At 34.7% G+C, this 22,922-nt stretch overlaps 1 protein-coding gene across 3 annotated transcripts in view; it reads right to left on the reverse strand.

Annotated features, from left to right (window-relative positions):
• MEIKIN (meiotic kinetochore factor) overlaps positions 1 to 22,922 on the reverse strand; it is a 160,916-nt gene that overhangs the window by 73,001 nt on the left and 64,993 nt on the right. For 2 of the 3 annotated variants that reach the window (XM_072629976.1, XM_072629977.1), the window contains 4 exons: positions 19,225 to 19,275; positions 13,216 to 13,299; positions 10,463 to 10,588; positions 5,650 to 5,737 (listed from right to left, as the gene is read on the reverse strand). In XM_072629976.1, the coding sequence (XP_072486077.1) occupies positions 5,650 to 5,737; positions 10,463 to 10,588; positions 13,216 to 13,299; positions 19,225 to 19,275 (349 nt within the window). The remainder of the gene's footprint in view (positions 1 to 5,649; positions 5,738 to 10,462; positions 10,589 to 13,215; positions 13,300 to 19,224; positions 19,276 to 22,922) is intronic. The other variant, XM_072629978.1, reaches the window with a different exon arrangement.

A 22,922-nucleotide genomic window follows, 5' to 3' on the forward strand; every position in this document is an offset into this window, starting at 1 on the left:
ATGATTTAGATATAAAGACTGATATATTTAAGCAAACTGGAAGAGCAAGGGACAGTTTATCTGTCAAATTTATGGAGAAAGAAAGAATTTATGACCAAATAAGAGATAGAGAACATTGTGAAATGCAAAATGGATAATTTTGATTACATTAAATTGAAAAGATTTTGTACCAAAGCCAATGCAATCAAGATTAGGAGGGAAGCAGAAAACTGGAAGAGAATTTTTACAACCAGTATCTCTGATAATGGCCTCATATCTAAAATACAGAATGTCATATTTATAAGACTACAAGTAATTCCTCAATTGATAAATGGTCAAAGGATATGAACAAGTACTTTTCAGAGGGAGAAACAAAGCTATCTATAGTCATATGAAAATATGCTCTAAATCACTATTGATTAGAGAAAAGCAAATCAAAACAATTTTTAGGTACCACATCACACCCTTCAGATTGGCTAACATGACAAAACAAGAAAATCATAAATGCTGGAGAAGATTGGGAAAAGTGGAACACCAATGCATTGTTGGTGGAGTTGTGAACTGCTCCAACCATTCTGGAGAGTAATTTGGAACTATGTCCAAAGGACTATAAAAATGTGCATACCCTTTGACCCAGCAATATCACTTCTAGGGCTGTGTCCCAAAGAGATCATCCAAGTGGGAAAAGCATCCACATGTCCAAAAAATATTTATAGCAGCTCTTTTTGTGGTAGCAAAGAACTGGAGACTGAGGGGATGCCCATCAATTGGGGAACGGCTGAACAAGTTGCAATATATGAATGTAATGGAATCCTATTGTGCTATAAGAAATGATGAGCAAGCAGACTTCAGAAAAACCTGGAAAGACTTATATGAACTGATGCTGAGTGACAGGAGCAGAACCAGGAGAACATTGTACACAATTATAGCCAAAACGTGTGAGGACTAAGTTTGATAGATTTGGCTCTTCTCAGCAATGCAAGGATCTAAGACAACTCCAAAAGGCTCATCATGAAAAACACTGTCCACATCCAGAGAAAGAACTATGGAGTCTGAATGCAGATTGAAGCATGCTATTTGCTCTCTCTTTTTTGTTTTGTTTTGTTTTGTTTTTTCTTTCTCATGGTTCATTCCATTAGTTATAATTCTTCTTTACAACTTTACAACATGACTAATGTGAAAATATGTTTACTATGAAGGTCTATGTAGAGCCTATATCAGACTGCACGCCATCTTGGGAAGAGACAGGGAGAAAATTTAAAACTCAAAAGCTTGTGGAGCTGAAAGTTGGAAACTAAAAATTAAAAAAAAAAGACAGGCATCCTGAGTCAAGGGGAACGGAGGAGGGAACACTTCCTTAGTCCATGGGTATATAATCTCCTTCAACTAACTTTCTGTTGAACTCAGTTCCAACTGAACTACCATGTATGGATGCATGGATGTCTTTAGCTTACAGAGAAAATAAACAGCCCATATACCACCTAACTTTCTCTTTTTTAGAGCAAATGCTCAAGGTTGACACAGCTTACCTTTCTTAACAGGCTTCACTCCTCTAGATTTCTCCATCAGGCCTCCGAACAAGGTACCCTTTCTCCCAGTCCCAGTCACCTTTCCTTTTCAGCTTCCTTTTATGTGATGTCTTCTCCTTTAGAATGTAAACTTGAGTGCATGAATTGTTTTCCCTTTTGTTTATATTTGTATGCCTAGCACTTAGCACAGTGCCTGGAATATAATAAGTGCTTAATAAATGCTTATTGAGTAACTATTACTTTTTAAAATCTCTTACTGATTCCTCATTTTTGTTTTGTTTCATTTTTATCCCACAGGCCAGTCTTTATCTGTCTCTTTAAAAAAAAATGATGGAATAGTTGGTTTTATTACTTATTCTTTCCTTGGCAATTGAACTTATTTGCTTTTCTTATGTTTCTTCTTTGAGATGTTTGCAAGTTGAATTTTTGGCTTAGTTATGTCTTTGCTCTCCACCCTTCCATCCCCATCCCAATGCTTCAAATGCTTCTCTTTTATTGAATTCCATTTTGTTATTAATGACTAGGCTGAAGTTTACAGGGCATAATACAACTAACATCTATCAGTGTTTTTTCACAACACAGGTGAGGCTCATCCTTCCTTCTTCTTTCCTTTGTCAGGTATTAATTTTCCCGAAAAAGAAACCAAGTTGATCCACAGGACCCAATTGGTCTATGTTTCTTTGATGCAGCTTCTTTCTCCCTTACATCAAACGCCTTTCCTTTTGTGATAGGGATTAGCTTTTCCTAAAAAGAAACATGTTTTTCTGGGATCTTATTGACTCCAGCTTCCCTGCTGTGGCTGTCTGATTACCAAAGAGCATAAAAAGTCTTAAGCTACTTGGAGACAAATCTTCTCAAATTTGATAGGTGCCTCAGCGGGTCTAAGTCACCAAACTTTGCCCTTATGATCTGCAGACCATATGCACTTCCATAAGGAATTGGGGGAGGCTGCATCCAGCAAAACTGAAGATAAATGTCATTGCATCCTTATTGCGTATCCTTGCTGTACTAGGCAAAGTAATCATTTTTTTTTAACTTTTCAATAACTTATGAGTGCCTCGTTTTGATCCAAAATCAAACTTGAACTAAGAGAGTGTGTATATAAGTAAGAAGTGAGGAAAATTCATAGTCTGTCATTTTGTTGGAAACACAACCAGAAAAATTACCCCATCCTTCTTAGTTCATATCCTTCTCACCTTTCAAACTAGATGATCACTTCAATTCTCTCACTGTACCATGATACCCTACATACTCCTTACAAAGTACTTTCCCTTAAATACATATCTGACCATGTGACTATCCTACTCAATCAACTCCTATGATTCCCTATAGGAAACTTCTACTGCACATAGAATAAAAAATAAACTGTTTCACTTTTAAAGGCCTATATAGTCTGGTCCCATTTTACCTTTCCAGACTCATGGGACATTATTACCCTTCCCACACAACGCAATTCAACTAAATTGGACTTATTTCTGGTTCTTCACACATGCCTTTACTTTGGTCATCTCATGTGACATGAATGTTTTCATTCCTTAATTCTACCTTAAAGAGTCCCCCTTTTCCCTTCAAACATCATTTTCTGCATGATGATTTTGCCACTTCCCCAAATGTTAGTACTCCTTTTCCCAAACTACCTTAATTTGTTGTGCTGAGGTAGTGGGTGGTACAGGGAATAGAATTCTGGGCCTGGAGTCATAAAGCCCTGAGTTCAAATAGTCGTTCAGACATTTCCTAGCTGTGTGATGCTGGGCAAGTCTTTTAATCTCTATTTGACTCAGTTTCCTCAATTGTAATAATAAGAGCATAATAAGAACATCTACCTTTTAGGGTTGTTGTGAGGATCAAATGAGATAATATTTGTAAAATTGCTTAGCACAATGTCTGGCACACAAAAACACTATATAAATATGTATTCCTTTTTCCCTTCCTCCTTTAATGAGAGTTTGTATTTGTATTTATTAACTTAATATTTATTAAATGTCCATATATGTTGTATCCACTCACTAGAAATGTGAGCTCTTTATGAATAGAGATTGTTTTACTTATTTTATTCATATTCCTAGTGGTTAATACAGTGCTTTGCACAAAGTGTTTTACATATACTTTGTTTATTCATTCACTCATTCATATTTTTCTGTATTTTTCTATGTTCTTTTCTTCCCATTAAAATGTAAGTTCTTTGTAAGCAGAGATTGTTTCAATCTTCATCCTTATATTTCCAACACCTAGCACTTTGCCTGAAATGTAGTGGGCAATAAATAAACACATGTTGACTAACAGATTGAGTTCTACTTTCACTTCACCACCCTAGTAAAGTCCTCATTATCACATATCTAGCTTACTGCAATAGCTTTCTAAGAAGTCTTCTACCGCCAATCTCTGCTCTCTTCAACTTACTCTAAAAAATATGTGCAACTTTCATCTTTCTTATATAAAAATCTGATTAAGTGGTTTGTTGTTGTTCAGTTTTGTACAATTTTTAGTGGCTCCTTAGCCACTAAGCAGAGCATGCAAGGCTCTTCTGTCTTCTACTATCTTCTGAAGTCTGTTTAAACTCGTTTGTTGCTTCTGTGACAATACTTATCCAACTCACCCTCTGTTGTCCCTTTTTCCTCTTGCCTTAAATCTTTTCCAGTATCAAGGTCTTTTCCAATAAGTGCTGTCCTCTCATTATGTGGCCAAAGTATTTAAGCTCCAGTTTCTGTATTTGACCTTCCAGTGAACAGTCTGAGTTAATTTCTTTAAATATTGACTGATTTGATCTCCTTGCTGTCCAAGGGGCTCTCCAAAGTCTTCTCTAGCATTACAATTCAAAAATATCAATTCTATAGCACTCAGTTTTCCTTCTAGTCTAACTGTCATAGTCATATATTGCTACTGGGAAAACCACAGCTTTGACAATTCATGCTTTGCTGGCAAGGTGATGTCTCTGCTTATATTCATGTTATTCCTCTAGTCAAACCTCTTCAACGGTTGCCTATTGCCTGCTAACTAATGTGAATCCATAGCCTGTCATGGACTTTTTCTATTTAATCTTATTTCTGACACTTAAAAATTGAAGAAATACATAAAGTATAGAACAATGATTGAGGAAGAAACAATAATGAGGTAAGAACACAAAAGCAGATCTTCAACTACAGTTCATCAATCAATAAAAGAATACTATAACTATTTAAAGTAATCTAGAAATAATTAACAATAAAAATATGTAAAATATCATCTAAATACAACAATAAGTATAATAAAAATATCACTTATTTATTTGTCTTTTAAGTAAGAGACAAACATGAACTTACTCCCTTTGGTAATAAATATATTGATTTATCATCCCTAGAAGTGATATGTCAAGCAAAAACATGTCTGTTCCATCTTATAGTGTCAAGTTTCACAGACCACCAGTTTGCACATCACTTGACAATACTTTCCCCAATTTCAATCATGACAGCACAGGGTCATTGCTAAGATTCTGCCTTCTAAGAGCATTCAAAATCAAGGCATTAAAATATACATTAAAAGCTCAATAAGGCAGATACTGAACTGCCATTTCATATATATATATATATATATATATATATATATATATATATATATATATATATATATATATATATATGTATGTATGTATATACTGCTTGTTTTGGCCTATACTCAAGGCAGTATAATGATTTTTGTATGGAACACCATGTCTATGATTGCAAGTACCATAGTTTTTGAACCTAAAAATCACCAATTTTGGCCAATGAAAGGGACTTTTCCTAAGCAGAAACTCTCTAATTGACATCAGTCTCAGTGATGAGGCACTCTAATGACCTTCACCAACTGATTCAGTGCAGTTCTGTCTATGGGTTCATAAAAGGATTTGTTCTGTAAAACTTGAACTTAGTCAAAAAGCCACATCCAAGGACCTAGAAGGCCACATGCAGCCCAGAGGCTGCAGGTTCCTCACCTGATTTAGACCATTATTTATCTCTGTACTTCTCCAAGAACATGGGAGAATGCTGTGCACATAGCAGCTTATGTTAATACATGTCTGATGAAGTGAATGATGTCTTAATAGGAAGAAAAGTTAGACTCATCTGTGTTTACTGTGAAAAACATTATACCATTTTGAAAAGGTGTTCTACCTTGATTCTATTACCTTCAGGACAGCAATATAGCATCTTTGTGGATATATTTCTTGGTGATGATTTAACAATGCAACATATTTCAGATGCAGTGCATTGACCCTGAAAAAGAAAAAAAACCATACAGCATGGATTACCCCAGATGCCTTATTTCTTTAAGTTGCTTTAGTTCTGATACAAAATAAATATTGTTCTCAAGTTTGCATATGAAGAAATTAGAAACAGAGAGAACGAACAGTTTAATGTGGTTATAATACAAATAAATTCTATTTAGAATCAAATACTGGGCAATTTTGATCTCTATTTGCTATTAACTGCATCAGGCAACTCCAAATCTGAGGAAGATTAATCCTTTGAAAATTAAGTTACGTGTCCCAAAGATTTTCTACACTTAGAATCAGTAACTCTTCAGGCCTAAGATCTGACTGTGCATGTATGTGTTAGGGATGGAAATGGTGGGAGAAAAAGGTAGTAGCAGTCATAAAGAAGAGTTGCCTCCTATAGTCTTTAAAGTTCACACAAGATTGTACATGAATTATATAATTTGACACATAACTTTGTTAGGCAAAGAGGCATAAAGATTATTTTAAAATTTGCAAACTAGGAAACTGAGGCTCAAAGAAGTTCAGTGACTTACCTATGGTGACGTAGTGTCAATGCTACATAGGATTCAAACTTATGTTTTTACTGAATGAATCTAACCTTCTTTATATTATACTCAGGAGCCATCATTAGGGGAGGTCTCAATTACTCAGAATCACATCTCAGACATAATTTATCAAATGGAATTGTGTTAACATTTGTTATAAAAATTGTGTTATCTGTGTTAAAAGCTGCTTTCAAAATTTAAATATGCTTGGGGGAGTAGGGCTAAACTCATCAGTTATTTCTGTATAAGTCTAAATTGTCAGACTGCTCCCTTAATAGTTGTGATCATCAAGAAAACTCTGTTCAGAAGTAGTATAGAGGTTAAATTAAAGTACCTGAGCACTTAAATGGCATGCAAATAGGGACATTGATTACCACCAAGTAGCAGAAAGGTATAGAAAAGGAGGTGGGATGATTCTAAAGACATCACCAGCTTTGCCTAGTTTTAGCAAGGTCTTGAGGGATAAAAACACAAGTATAACAAAATAATCATTATTAAAGTTTTTAAATTTTTCTTATTATATTTTATAAGTATATTTTATATTTATATTATGTTTTATAAGTATATTTTATATTTATATTATTTTATATTTTTATATATATTTATATTTATATAAATATATATATTTATATAAATATTTTATATTTATATTATATTTTATAAGTATATTATTATATACTTATTATACACACACACACACAGACTCATAATGTTATACCATCGATCTACAAAGTTGGGGGCCATGGCTTAACCCCAAGTTGTACAAGATAAAATGATTCAAAGGTGGGATGACAAGGAGCAATACAACGCTGCCCCACAATGGTCAGTCATGGAGTACTATGCAATAAAGGCACACCTACACACCCTCCAACATCTCATTTTGTTCCTTCACTTTACTGTACACACTCCCAAGCTCTCTTTCTGTGCAAAGTGTTTCTTATTCAGGACCATTGTATTCTAATCCCTGTCTGGACACCCACAGTAGCAACTGCCCAGGTGTACTTGGGAAAATTCCTGACCCTATAAATCCCCACCCTATCACCCTGATGCAGCAAGTGCAAGAGGCAAGCTCTGCATTTGGAGAGAGTGATGAATAGAGTAAGACTCCTAAGTCTCAAAACCCTTTTTGTCTTGGATGGAATAGTCAGTCTCACAGGGTCAGTAATTTTTGATGAGTTGTGATCTATGTCTCAGATCCCATTACATTATCTTTACCCTCAAACCCACTCTTCTTCAAATCTTCCCTATTTCTATTGTGGGCAACTCCATTCTTGTAGTCACCTGGCTTCACAAACTCTGCATCATCTTTGACTCCTCATTCTCATTTTCCATACAAATCAAATCAGAATCTAAATTTTGTTTGTACCACCACAAAATCTTTGACATTTACCCTGTCTCTCTACCATCACAACCAACAACCTAGTTCAGATTCTCCTCACTTCTTAACTGAATTTTGTCAGTAGCCCCTTGTACTCCCTTGCCTCAACTTTTTCTCCACCCCAATCCATTCTGAACAAAGCTGCCAAAGTAATTTTAATAATTTAATTTTTCAATAAACAAAAATAAATTTTCTTTTTCTCTCAGTTCTCCATTGCTCACAAAACTATACAGTCAAACAAAATAAACTTTCATATTGGCCATGTTCAAAAAGTTATGTCTCTGCACCCTAAGTACTTACCTCTTGAGATGGATAGCACGCCTCATCATTGGTCCTTTAGAATTGGGGTTATTATATTCTCAGATTTGTCTTTATGGTTTTTTTGTTATTATATAAATCATTCTTCTGGTTAACCTCACTTCACTCTGTCTTTCCAGTTTTCTCTAATCATTCCTGTTCATCATTTCTTAGACTACTCTAGTACTCTATAATATACATTTACCATGCTTTGTTCACCCATTCCACAACAGATGGGCATCCCTACCCTCACTTCCCATTGATTAAGAGAAAAAAAAATATTATACTCTCTCCCTGTAGGGCTAATGGAATATAAGATCTTCCCCATCCATTAATAGGCTTACGTGACCACATGTATCCCCTTTTCCTTGGAACAAGAGTTGCGTTCCCAGGTCTAAAGGTACATGGGTATTTCAATCATGGATGTCTTGCTGCTTTGAACTTCAGCTCAATTCACAGTTGTGTTACATCCTGAGTCACATGGAACCCTGATGCAGAGCCAAATAGGTTCTGGGCCACATGGATCCAATTAAGTACTGAGGCATATAGATTTTCAAGTTTTTCTTTGTTTGAAAACTATATATACTGGGAGGTTGGTATTTTACTTGGGGCTCCCTCATGGGATGAATGTTTCTTTGTGATTTGGCCAGATGAGCCTCTGGGTAGCCGTTGTTAAAGAGACCCCCTTCGTGGCATTTTGAATCCAAAGGTTGCTGCTCTCTAGTCTGGTGATTATGCATCTATTACTCTGTTTAGACAGTTGGAACTCTGTCTATTGGATTCTTTCTTGGATACTCACTTCTCTTTATTTATATATCTTTCTCATTATTTAATTAAAGTAAGATTACTAACCCTTTGAAACTGTCTTTCCCTTAGAAAAGCAGATCAAGAACCTGTTAGTAGCCCTCCTGTGTGCTGGTGTTATTGGTCTTGCACCTCCACAGTAGCTGCTAGTAGCATTAACACTACGTTCCTCCAGACAATTTTGCACCAATTTCATTTTTAATGCCAAAAAGCCTACCGCATTTCTCAGGTCCTCATAATCTCTCACTCCTGGACTACCATACAGGTGTCCTGGTTTCTAATTTTCCCCACTCTCCAATTTGTTTAACATTCAATATTCCTCAGTCATAGGTCTGACCATTTCACTCTCTTCCTCAAAAACTTTAAGGGGCTCCTATTATTACCTCTAAGATGAAATATAAACACCCTGAGATTAAAGTCCTTCATAATCTGGTACTAAATGACCTCTCCAGACTTATACTTCAAACTAATCATGAACTCTAACCACTCTAGTAAAACTGTATGATTAGCAATTCTCCAAACACCACACTTCCTCTACTGCTCTGCACATTGATACAGGCCATCTCCTGTGCCTGGAAGGCACTGCTTCTTCACCTCAACTTCTAGGAAACATTATCTTCTTTCAAGGCTCAAACCAGGTATCACCTCCTGTATGAAGCCTTGTCTCAGCTATCTTCTTACTAATATTTTTGAGAACGTAAGTCCCCAGAAGGTAGGAAATCTTTGGTTTTAGTCTTTGTAACCTCAGTGACATTGTGGGTCCACCACGTTTCTTCTCTATTGTCTTTCAGACCACTTGGAATTTTATTTTTTTTGAGTAAGAATTGGAATAAGGGATGTAAGTCACTGAAAAATGTATAACTTGAGAAGGATATTTGATGGTCACATACTGAAAGTGTCACATAATGCAAAGCCTAAATGCTTCACTTGATTCAGCATCCACGGAATGCCAAACAAAAACCTATTAGAAAGGACTCCAATGTCTTGGGTTTGATATCTGTAATGGGAGAGCTTGACCAACAATTTTTCGGGAGGAAAGGGCATGGGTAAGTTATAATCTGTACTGATGGAGGGAATATCCATGTTGATGACATCATAAAGCTACTGTTACAATAAAATTTTGAATTATGTATCCAATACCTGGCATAGTGCCTTGCACATAGCAAGTACTTTATATATAAGGAATTACTGAATTGAAGGAATAAAAGGAAGAAACTCCTTAGAGCACTTTCCTGGGTCATGACTGATAGTTCATTTTATTGGCTCATATTTTCTCATAAAAAATAATCTACTGATGGAGTCTTATATTTCTTCCTTAAAAGTACCAATTAAAAATTTCCCAGGTCATAGACAGTTTGATGAATTAATGGTAAAATGATAGATCAAAGTTAGCAAGATCCTTACAAATCATCTGGCAACACTCACTTATTTCAATTAATGAGAGATAGAACCCCAAAGTGAAGTGGCCTGTCCATTCTTCTTTGTCTAACCAAATATGACATTGTCTAAGGCCTGGCTCAAGTCCCCTGTCCTTGAAGCTTTTCCTGGCCCCATCAGGTTCTTCCTCCCCTGAGCTACTCATGTCCTAAGAGTTATTAACTCATATAGTGGTTGAGGGAATAAAAGAATAACTAAATATTGAATATAGCCACTAGTATATTCAAATTCATATAAAGCCTGAGTTGAGGAAAAAGATTACCTCCCAAGAATTTTTTTCTTCTTCTGAACTTGATGCAGGAACAATTTCATCTGAATATATAAAATTACTTGTATTTGGATTTAATTCTCCTTCTGAAGATAATTTTTGTACTGGGGATACATTAATCTATATTGCATTGAAAAAGCAACACAAAAGAATCTGTTAACTTGAATTATAAGCATGATTTTTAAGTAATATTGCTACTATATTTCCAACATACTTTTGCTTTGTACATTGTAACACTTCAGCTATCTAGCAACCACATTGATTTATAAGATTCCCAATAACCAGTCAAAATAGACATTAGAACTAGGAGATATGTCACAAATTGGATGTGCTAAAGTTAATATATTTTCCAACACTACCATTCATCACAAATCTCTTATACCACGGCAATAGCCTCATAACTTTTTTCCCCTTTCTCAAACCTTCTTCTCTCTTCCCTCTATCTTCAACACTGTTGCATGTTACTCCCCTCCCTGCCCAACACACTCCAGTGGTCCATAGGGGATCCTAATTGCCTTCAGGATAACATATAAATTCCTCTTTTTAGAAAAGCTCTTCACAATCTGGTCCCAGCCTACTTTTCCAGGACTGTTGTGTGTTACCCTCCCTTTAAGCCTCTACTTTCCAGCCAAATTGATCTATTTCTTGGACATGACATTTCATCTTCTGCCTTTTAGAATCTCAGCTCAGCTTAAGTACTACCTCCTTTATGAATCTGTTCACCCACTAGTACCTGTGCCCTCTTAAAATTATTCTGTCTTTATTTATATGGGTACATGCTGTTCTGTTGATAGGATATAAATGCTTAGAAAGCAAGAACTATTTATGTAAAAATATATTTTTAAAATTTGTATTCCTAGTGCCTGACAGAATGCTGGGCATGAAACAGAAAAGAAATTGAGATTGCTTTCACCATAAGAAAGCACCTACTCAAAGTCTATCAATTATAATTTTACATGTAACTATTTGGTTTCCAAAGCCACAGTAGATTAGAAGCAGAGAACTGGAAGGGATACTCAAGGGGAAGAAGTCCCTAAAGGCAAATATATTAACAACTAGGAAACAGAAGGAGGGAAAACAACTTTACAATTCAAAGATGAGAACAGCCTTGAGATTTGAGGACATCATTGTAGTGTTCCAGCATAGTACAATAATGAATGTTCATAATGACCATCATGCATAAAGTGCTTGAAGATGTCCATCAAAAATGATTAAAAACAAGATTTACCACTTCAGAGGACAAACCCTTGACCATTTGGAACACTCTCTTCTCCAAAATAATGTATCCCTAGAGGGCTCCAGACTGTCATGATTTTATAGCAATTTGTTCCATATAATGACATGCCCTTTCCCATCCAGTTTCTGCTTAAGAGTTGTGATTTGTTAAATATGCTACATTTGTCTAAAATAATCACACTTATTTTAGAAATTTATAATTGAGAATATGGCCTAATGCATGCCAACGCATTGTGATGAATGTAATGTAATACCATGCACAGCATGGTACTTGCCAGAGCATCTCACCTATGGCCAACGTGGAACATGATACAGAACTAGTGAGTCAAAGGAACACTGGGTTCCCAACAAATGCAATTCTATTGAGCATCAAAATCTGATCTGAACCCCTAAACTGCAGGCTGGAAGCACAGGTCTTTATGACAGTATACTCATTACTTATTTTCACTGACCCGCAGCTGGTCTGGGAGATCTCCCAATTTGAAGAACCCTATCTTCAGTCTACCAAACAGGGCAGATTGCTTTCAGGACGACCTAAATAATGTTTAACCAAGAACACTCCCACAAACACTGAATTAAATTGGAATACAAATGCATTTTTCAGTCATTGCTAATCTAATATGCTTCCTTTAATTCAACAAACATTTGCTACTATGTACAAGTCATTAGAGTTCTCCACTGTGAGGTTCTAGTGCATATTCACAGTGGTGGAAGTAAGTGTGAATTAGATGGAACTGATGTAATCTTTGAGTTTTGTGGATATGCTATTCCTCACTGGTCCAGAGGGGCTTTAAAGATAAAGCCCAGGGCCAGTGACAGAGTATATCTCATTATAGTAACAAAAGCTAGCATGCTATGTGCCAGAGAATCAAAGCACCTTTGGGAAGACCATCTAGTTACTTTGCACACATGTAAATATCTACATGATTACTTGTATGTTGACTTTCTCATTAGAAGTTGACTTCCACGAGAATAGGGTCTCTGTTCTTACCTTTCTTTATATGCCAAGTACTTAGCAGTGTCTAGCTAACATATAGTAAGCATTTAACAAAAGTTCACTGAGTGACTGACTTTTATTTTTTAAGGGTGCATAGGGAATTGCTGGAGCATTTTAATGTTTTTTGTAAAATTCTATTTTATTCAATTGTTCCATCAGGCACTACATGTAACAATTATTATCCAATTATATTTACTTGTCATTGAAAGTTGGATAAAAACATACCAATCAAAAGAGTGAATTACTTTCTAGTGAAGCATGAACTTTGAGATTGGTAACAGGGAATCAGAAGCACTCTACTTTATCTTCCGTGTTCAAAGTTTCTGTAGCTTATCATTTGAGCAAAATGTGAATGTTATTCTTAAGTCAAGAAGGAACCTTATTTAAATAGTCTAATTTGAAAATACTTCAAGTTAGAATATATTTGTAAAATATGGTGAAATTTAAAAATGATTATGGGACTGATTCAATAATCCATGGGATTACTACTAGTTGGTCCATCTTTTAAACTTACCTCAAACCTGTCTGTCTCTGATGATGGAGAGCTCGTCAGAAATCCTCTATTTTTCTTATCAATAGGGACAGAGGAGTTTGTTTGCTATAACGAAAAAAAACAAACCAAAAAAACCACCATCACACATATATATGTTTATGTATACATGCATGTATGTGTGCATATATGGGTGTGCGCATCTGTGCATGTATAAATAAAAAAAAATACTCTGGGCTCCTCTTCTGATTGATGAGGAGGCCTCTATGTGCCCCAGGGTCCATGCTTATTTCATTTCTGGCCGACTTTCTCTATGGACTGCTCCACCCCCTCAGTGTCCTCACCTACCTCAGGATGGCCCTATCCTGAGACATGCTTTCTTGACAAATAAATCCTGGTCAGTTTTTCCATTTCTTGAGGTGTCTCAGTATCACTCCCTTCGTTCCCAGCTCACTTACTTTCTAAAATGCTTATTTACCCGCTTCTGCAAATACTCTCCATTCAACTTTCCATCTCCTTAATACAATCTTCTTCAATCAGAATGTAAATTCCTTGAGAGTGGGGACCATAGTTTTTAAAAATTTGTATCCCCAGGGCTTACCATAGTGCCTGACACTTAGTACAAGCTTAATAAATTCTCCCTGTTCTTCTCCCTCTCCCTTTCTCTTCTCCCCCTTTTTGTTTCTGTAACTGAATTTCAGAAAAAAGATATTTTAGCACCAACAGTAAAAACAATCTTTTAGTAAAAGGATATGAAGAGAGCACAAACATATAATGATAATAACAATAAGAGTCTATGACCCTAAACTAAATTTTAAGTCATTTAGTCAAGTTAATGAAATAAAACTTATTTTTGCTATGGGTTAAGTCAGAATTATTATTCAGAAGAGAACATTGTAGTACAGCAGGCACATGGCAACGCATGGCTGAAATTCTTTGTTGGTTTGAGAGAAAATGTGATAAGACTTTTGATTTTTAGATAATTACATTTTGGCCATTTCTGTTCAATTAATTTGCCCTCTGGTATACATAAATTAATTTTTGTTATATTAGTGCTACTTTTCTAAGCAAATAGTTCAGAAATCATATTTCCTAACTGGTGAGTTCCTCCATCTCTTAGTAATTTGAAATCCATAATTATATGTGGCTAAAAATACTTTACTTTGAATAAATTTATTTTATGATATTTCAAAGTTCAAGAAGTGAAAGTAGGACACATTCATTTTACATCACCCAAAGATTCAAATCAGGCAAACAATCATGGGGTAGATGAATGTATTTACTGGCAGAGTAGAATTTTACAGTTTGACTAGTAGGGATTGTAAATTTCTATGCTAAAATGAAAGGAGGTGAATTCTGAATGTGGAATTTTTTAATTACAAAAGAAATTCCTATCTTTTGGAAAGGGTGATTTGGGGTAGCTGGCAAGATTACCAGAAATCAGATAAAAGCATCACATTTAGAAAGGACATACTAAATACTAAAATATACTAAAGCATTTCAAGTAATTTTTTTTTTGCATAGTCTTGAATGACAGATATTCCACAGACATTGCTCACTACCCCTTCCTCAAAGACAACAAAAATTTTAAATTAGTCTATTTTTCCTTTTGAGATAACATCTATATGATCAGGAAGCTAATGGGCAAATAGCAATTCATTTAAAAGTAAAATTAGTTTCATGGACAACTTTGCTATACTGCACCTCTTCCATAAAGTAAGGAACACCTATGATCTTAATTTTAATGAAGAAATAGGGATGAATTCACACTTGGGGATTTAAGGCACCCAGTGTTTCTTTTACCCTACTTTTTTTTAGTGCAGTTCATAAGAATTTCTGGGGTTCCTTTATTACAGAATTCTTACCTATAACACTACATAAGAAATATTGCAAATGACATCTCAATAGCTGACAATCTAAAACACTGACATGAATTAACAATGCTAAAAAATTAAACAATGACCAGGTTGAGTTAATGTCAGTAGTGTAGAATTAGTTGAATATATTAACAAGTATAAACACTACAGGTCACATAAATTACAAGATAGTAAAAGCTATGTGATTACATCAACTGATGCCTTAAAAAAAAGCTTTTGACAAAATCCAGCATCTGTTTGTTAAAAACACTAAAAAAGGATATGAATAATTGGAACTTTACTTAATACGGTAATAAGCATCTATCTAAAACCATGCTCCAACATTATATATAATTGAGAAAGGACAGAGGCCTTCCCAAAAAGATCAGGGCTAAAACAAGGACGTCTTATCACCTCTGCAATTTTTTATAGTTCTAGAAATGTTATAATAATACAACAGGGGAAAAAAATCACATGAGAAAGGACAGGAAAAGCACAAACTATTGTTTTTTGCAGATAATATTATGGCCTATTTGGAGAACCCCAAGAAGTCAACTAAAAAATAACTGAATAAAAACCCTAATTTCAGTAAAGTTTCTAGATATAAAATAAATTCAGATTGTCAGTATTTCTATATATTACCAACAAAAAGCAGTAGAAAGTGATAAAGGGAAATTCTTTTCAAAATTACATGAATACAACTACCAAGCACTCTTTACAGAAACAAAGATAGCTCTAAATAATGGAGAAATATTAATTATTGATGGGTAAGTCATGACAATCTAATAAAAATCACAATGCTGCCTTAATTGTTTTCCTTATTCAGTGCCATACAAATAAGACACTAAAAGGTTATTTTACAGAACTAGAAGAAAATACTAAATTGCATCTACAGAACATAAGGTCAAGAATTTCAAGAGAAATAATGAAAAATAGGGGAAAAGAAGAAAACCTAACAGTGCCAGATCTCTAACTATTCTAAAAATAAGTAATCATTAAAAACTATTTTGTCTGGTTAAAAAATCAGTTTAACAATCTAAGTACATAAGACCCAGAGTGTTTGCTAAACCAAGCTACTGAGTAAACTCTATGGCAGAAGATTTAGACCAATATTTCATACCCTATACCACAGTAAGCTCTATATGAATGTGACTTAGATGTAAAAGGTCACATTACAAACAAATTAAAGAAACAAAGAAGAAAATAGCTTTAAAAAATACCGAGAGGAGAAAAGATCATGACCAAACAAGGTTTAAAGAGAATCACAGAATATAAAAGAGTTTGATTTTTATAAAATTAAAATGTTTTTGCACACACAAAACCAGTGTAGTTAAAATTAGCTGGGAAACAGGTAACTAGGGGGATAAATTTTACAGAAAGAAATATAAAGGTAAGCAGTGTAGATGACTATCTCAAATAATTTACCTGAGGGAGGGGGAAGAGGTATAAGATGTTAGCTAGAAGGGATGGTCAGATCAAGTGAGAATTTTTTTAACAATAGATAAATATGGGTGTGCTTTGTAGGAAATGAAGAAGCAGATAGTAAACAAGGAGAGTTTAAAGACTAGAAAGAACGGAAATAATAGTTGTAGCAATCTGCTAGTGAAGACAAGAGGAGACAGGATGCAAGGATCATGCAGAGGGGTTTGCCTTAAAAAGGGGAAGGGCTAACTCTTCATTTGAAAGAGGGGTAAAGGAGAAGTTAGTGGGGAAAGATGTTTGGACTGATATAAGGAGAGAAGAAAGAGCTTTTGGTGAATGGCCTCATTTTTTCTATGAAGCAAGGTCCTCAGCTGAGAGGGTGCAAATTTCTACACCATGACATCATGAAGTGATATAGCAGTATATGTAGACTAATAAATATGAGGCTCACTGAAAAAAAATGACACCAGTTGAACTTATGGTGCTTCTACTTAAAACTGAGAAACACTTTAAGACTCTACTTTTGAGAATGTCCTGTTTCATTTTTAATAATGAGTCCCAAGCCTGGATTTAAAGCAAATGAAAATCATATTCCTACTTTTATAAACTCTAAATCAACAGAAAAAGGAACAAATCAATGAATGGACACAGTACTAAAAATTTTTAAAAAAAAACTAGAAAAGCAACAAATAAAAAAACTCTCCAACTAAATACAAAAATAGAAATTCTAAAAATTGAAAGCAAAAAAAATCGCATTGGTAAGGTAAATTTCCAGGTGACATGACCAAGAAGATGTAGACTAGACACTTTCTCTGATCCTTAGAACTCCTCAAATCTTTCCAAAATAGGAATTATGTATGAAAGATAAAGCAATTTTAACTGTCTCCATCGTCTAATAAACAGAAAATCTTAGAAAGGTAAAAACAACACAATGAACTAATGGAAGAGAAGGTTAATTTAAAACTCCTACTTCAATTATTCAGAACCCTTCTCCCTCACCTGCCACCATTGCAATACTTGTATTTTCTCAGGAAGAAGGACTACAAAAGAACTTGTGAGCAAACAAAGGTTGGGACTGAAATGGGGGGGAAAGAAGGAAATTTGGATTAAGTGGTAAGAGGACATACCACTAAAAAAAGCTCCAATAGACAGATAAAGATATTTTATAATGGGAGATGGAGACCTTATAATGGGTATGATCTGTACAGATTTGGTTCTTGAAGTGACCACTTATCCGATCTCATGATAAAGTGAATCAGAGCTTCTGGGATCAAATGAAAACCAGAAGAATGGGAGTGCACAGATTTAAAGAGATTTCATGACAGGTGGGGGAAAATTATCATGGGCAGGAATTTGTATTTCTAAAAATGGAACACAACAGAAAAGGGGTGACAGCAACAAGATTTATAACGCAATAAGAGAGAAATAGTTTAGGAGAAGGAACTCAAAATAAGTGCCTTAGAAACTTTAATTCCATGAGAAATACACAGACTAAAGAAGGAATAAATAATTATGAGGAGTATGAGTCAAATAATAAAAGTTTAGATTAAACAGAAAGGAAGATAAATAATGAAGGGAATGGGGGAAAGAAATTTTTTTTAGAAAAAGTTACAAAAATGGAATAAAAAGCTCAACAAACAAAACAACCTGAAAGAGAATACAAGAAAGACAATGTTATTTGGCTACTTAACTGAAAGAAGAAAGCAAGGAAGAATTATATAATAAGAAAAAAACCAATAAATTAAGCAAAACTGCAGAATCAAGGAAAAAGGTAATAAATAGGAGTGGGGAAGTGCTTGAGGGTAAGGAGAAGAGAAGCATTGGGAATAGAGATGAAATATAGTAGACTAAGCTGAAATAACTAAAGAGACAAAACATTATTTTTTAAAGAGGATGAGAGAAAAATCCTGATTTGGAAAAAATAAGAGACAAATGGAAGCAAATACAAAAAGAACTTGTAAATTTAAATGAAAATGGAGTAAACAATCCAAAAAAGTGGAAAGAATGATAAATTAGATAAGAAAATAAATCCCTATGATATGTTTCATACAAGAAGCACACTTAAAAAAATTAGTCATTCACAGAAAAAAATAAGTTGTACAAACAAAATTTACTAGGTATGAAGTGAATCTAAAAAAAGCAGAGGCACCCCATCATGCTATTTTAAAATGTAAAAACAAAAATTCACAAATTAAATGAGATTAAAGAGGAAACTATATTATTCTCAAAAGAATCACAGATAATAATCCAATATGAATATTAAACTTTTATGCTCCAATGCCTTGATATCTAAATTCAAAAAGAAAAAAATTAACTGAGTTACAAGAAGACATAGACTAATAAAATAATGGTAAAAGATGTTAATATCTCTCAGTTTTAGATAAATCTAAAAGAAAGATAAAAATGAAAATATAGAATTTTTCAAATTGCTGTATAAACTAGAGCTGAAAACTTAAGGTGTCTTCTAAATGAAATGGCTATGGAATTTATGTTTTTATCAGAACTGTGCAGAACTTTTACCAAAACTGTCCCTGTATTAAAGCTCAGAGATACTGCATCTAAATGTGAAAAGACAGAAATAGTAAACACTTCCTTTATGGAGCAATAAAAATAAGAATCAATCAGGGAACAAAGAAACAAGACATAGCCCCAAATGGAAACTTAACCATGAAATTTTAAATAAATATTAGGTTAAAGAACAAATCATAGAAACAATATTAATATAAAATAAATTGATAATGATGAAACAACATACCAAGACTTCTGGGATGCAGCTAAAGCAGTCCTCAACGGCAACATTATATTCCTAAAAATACATAAACAAAATAGAAAAGGAGAAGATTAATGAACTGAATGTTCATTTTTAAAAATTTGAAAGACAACAAATAAACAAACCTAAAATAAGCACAAAAAAGAGGATATTAAAAATTAGAAGAGAAATGAATAAACTGGAAAAAAAATCCATGGAAATAATAAATAAAACTAAAACCTCTTTTTCGACCAGACCAATTAAATTTATAAACCTGTTTAAAAGGAAGAGGGCAAAAAAATCAAATCAATAAGAAAGCTAATGAACAAGGGAAAATAACCAAAATAGAAGAGATTTTTAAAAATTAGAACCTATTATGCAGTTATAAGCTAACAAAATGTAAAAAAATAGAACACCTTCAAAAATATAAACTACCCACATTAACAGAATATCAAATAGAGAACTTAAACAATCCAATCTCAGAAAAGGGAAGAGAATAGCTAGGAAGGAACTACAAAAGGAGAAAAAAACCTCCTAATCCTGATGGATCCACTGGAGAATTCGACCAAACTTTAAAGGACAATATTAATACTAACACTATACAAATTATTCTCAAAAACTAAGAAAGAAAACACTCTACCGGATATCTTTTAAAAAAGCAATATATCCCTATATCTAAAGCAGAAAAGGATAAAACACAGAAGGAATCATTAATGAATATAGATTCAAAAATTTTAAATAAAATCTTGTCAGACTATAGCAATTCACTCAAGAAATCATTCATCATGACCAAACTGGTTTCATAATAGGAATTCAAGGATCTTTCCACACTAGGAAAACAATCATTATAATTAAGCATGTTAAAAACAAAAACATCCTTAGGTACAATTTTGAATTATTCAAATAAAATAAATGATGTGTCCATGCCCAGAAATTCTACTACTAGATTTAGAAAGAGGTCATTGACAAGAAATAAGTTCCCATATATACCACAACATTTACTGCATAACTTTCAGTGATGGCAAAGAATTGGAATCAAAGTAGGTACCTAAAGATTGGGGAATGGCTAGACAAGTGGTTTATGAATGTAATATCATATTACTGTACTATAAGAAATAACAATTATAATGATTATATCATAGTGGAGCATGGAAAGATTTACATGATGTAATGCTGAGTGAGCAGAACCAAGAAAACCATTTACATAATGACTTTACAACATTGTAAAAGGAAAGAATCACAAAAAAGGTGAATGTTGCAAAATATAAGAACAAAAAATGCATGATCCCAAAGAAGACATATGAAAAGATACATCTTATCATGTTCTTTTGCTGGGGCACATTGAATGTATTAGACTATTTTAATCTATTAATTGACTTTGCCAATTTTTTTCTCTTCTCTCTTCTCCCCTTTAAAATATGATTTGTTATATGGGATGGCTCTCCAGGAGAGTGGGAAAAGAATACTATCAAAAATTTTGGTGCTGTCCAAAAAGATATTCAGAATTATTTTAAAAATGAACAAATTAGAAAAAATCGGGGGGAGCCAAGATGGTGGAGTAGAAGGATGGACCTGCTCTAGTTCTTCCCTTATAGCCTATAAAACACCAGTAAAAAATTACTCTAAACACATTCTAGAGCAGCAGAAGCCACAAAATGACAGAGTGAAAGAGATTTCCAGCCCAAGAAAGCCTAGAAGGCCGACAGGAAGGATCTATCGCAATGTGCTAGGAGTGGAGCACAGCTCAGCCTTGGCCATGAGGCATGGCATGGACAGGACTGGAGCAGGTTTCAGGGTGCAGAATCATGTGTAGCAGCTGTGGTTCCCAGATTTATCAACCCACAAATGTCAAAGACAGCTTCAAAGGTCAGTAAAAAGGCTCTTTCACCTGGGTGAGGGGGAGCACAGTCTGGCCCCAGCCCTGGATCCAGGGCTGCTGCAGCCACTGTAGCAAGTGTCCACATTTGGAACCCTTGGCCTAAAGACCCTGGGGGAATTGAGCAGCTCCTGGGGGAATTGAGCAGTTGATCTAGGTCTCAGTTCTGAGTGGCAGTTCTGGGGTGAGGAAGAGCATTGGCATGGTGGAGCTAGTGGTGACTGTGCACAGGGAATTCTACTCACAGATCCAAGGCATAAAAGAATGCTTGTGGCTGCTGCCAGACCAGAGCAATGAGTTTACTCTTCTCCCTTGATTGTGCCACCTTGGAGGAACTGAGAACATACAGGTCCCTAGAGTATACCCTCCACTTGACAAAGAACTCGAAAGTCAAGTAACTGGCTGGGAAAATGCCAAAAAAAGGGGGAAAAAAGTAAGAATATAGAAGGTTGCTTTCTTGGTGAACAGGTATTTTCTTCCATCCTTTCAGTTGAGAAAGAACAAAGCATACCATCAGAGGAAGACATCTACATGCAAAACCTCCAAAAAAATATGCAATGGTCTCAGGCCATGGAAGAGTTCAAAAAGGATTTTGAAAATCAAGTAAGTGAGGTGGGAAATTGGGAAGAGGAATGAGAGTGATGCAAGAAAATCATGAAAAGTGAGTCATCAGCTTGCTAAAGGAGACCCAAAAAAAATGCTGAAGAAAATAACACCTTTAAAAATAAACTAACCTAATTGTCAAAAGAGGTCCCAAAAGTCAATGAGGAGAAGAATGTTTTAGAAAGCAAAATTGGCCAATTGGAAAAGGAGGTTGAAACACTCACTGAAGAAAATAGTTCTTTAAAAATTAGAATGGAACAGAAAAAAGCTAATGACTTTATGAGAAACCAAGAAATTATAAAACAAAACCAAAAGAATGAAAAAATAGAAGACAATATGAAATATCTGACCTGAAAAATACATCTGGGAGAGGTAATTTAAAAATTATTGGTCTACCTGAAAACCATGATCAAAAAAAGAGCCACCATCTTCCAAGGAATTATCAAGGAAAATTGCCCTGATATTCTAGACTCAGAGGGTAAAATAGAAATAGAAAAAAATCTACCAATCACCTACTGAAAGAGATCCCAAAAGGAAAACTCCTAGGAATATTGTAGCCAAATTCCAGAGCTCCCAGGTCAAGGAGAAAATATTACAAGCAGCCAGAAAGAAACAATTCAAGTATTGTAGAAATACAATCAGCATAACACAGGATTTAGCAGCTTCTACACTAAAGGCTCAAAGGGCTTGGAATATGATATTCCAGAGGTCAAAGCATCCTTCTAGTCACAAAGATTCTTTTTATTGTTGTAGACAGCAAATTGAGAAAAAGGATAATCAGAAGCAAACACTATTGTGGGAAGAAAGGTCAAGGGAGAGAATGGAATAAATGAAAGGCAAGATGGGACAGATGGAAATGTGGTTAGTCTTTTACAACATAAATATTATGGAAGTGCTTTGCATTGTTACACATGTGTGACTTATACTGAATTGCTTGTTTTCTCAATGGGTGGATGGGGAGGGAGGGAGAGAATATGGAACTCAGAGCTTTAAGAATGAATGTTAAAAATTGTTTTAGCATGCAACTGGAAATTAAGCTATACAGGCAATGGAGTATAGAAATGTATTTTGCCCTACAGGAAAATAGAGGGGAAGGGGGATGGAAGAAGGGTGGGTAATAGAAAGGAGAATAGATTGGAAGAAGGGGTGGATGGGGTGCATGTTGAATGGGGTGGGGAGAGATCGGGAGAAAATTTTTGGCTTTTAAAAAGGGTTTTGTTTTTTT

This window comes from Notamacropus eugenii, chromosome 1, assembly GCF_028372415.1.
Source record: "Notamacropus eugenii isolate mMacEug1 chromosome 1, mMacEug1.pri_v2, whole genome shotgun sequence".
In the NCBI taxonomy this organism is placed as follows: Eukaryota; Metazoa; Chordata; class Mammalia; order Diprotodontia; family Macropodidae; genus Notamacropus; species Notamacropus eugenii.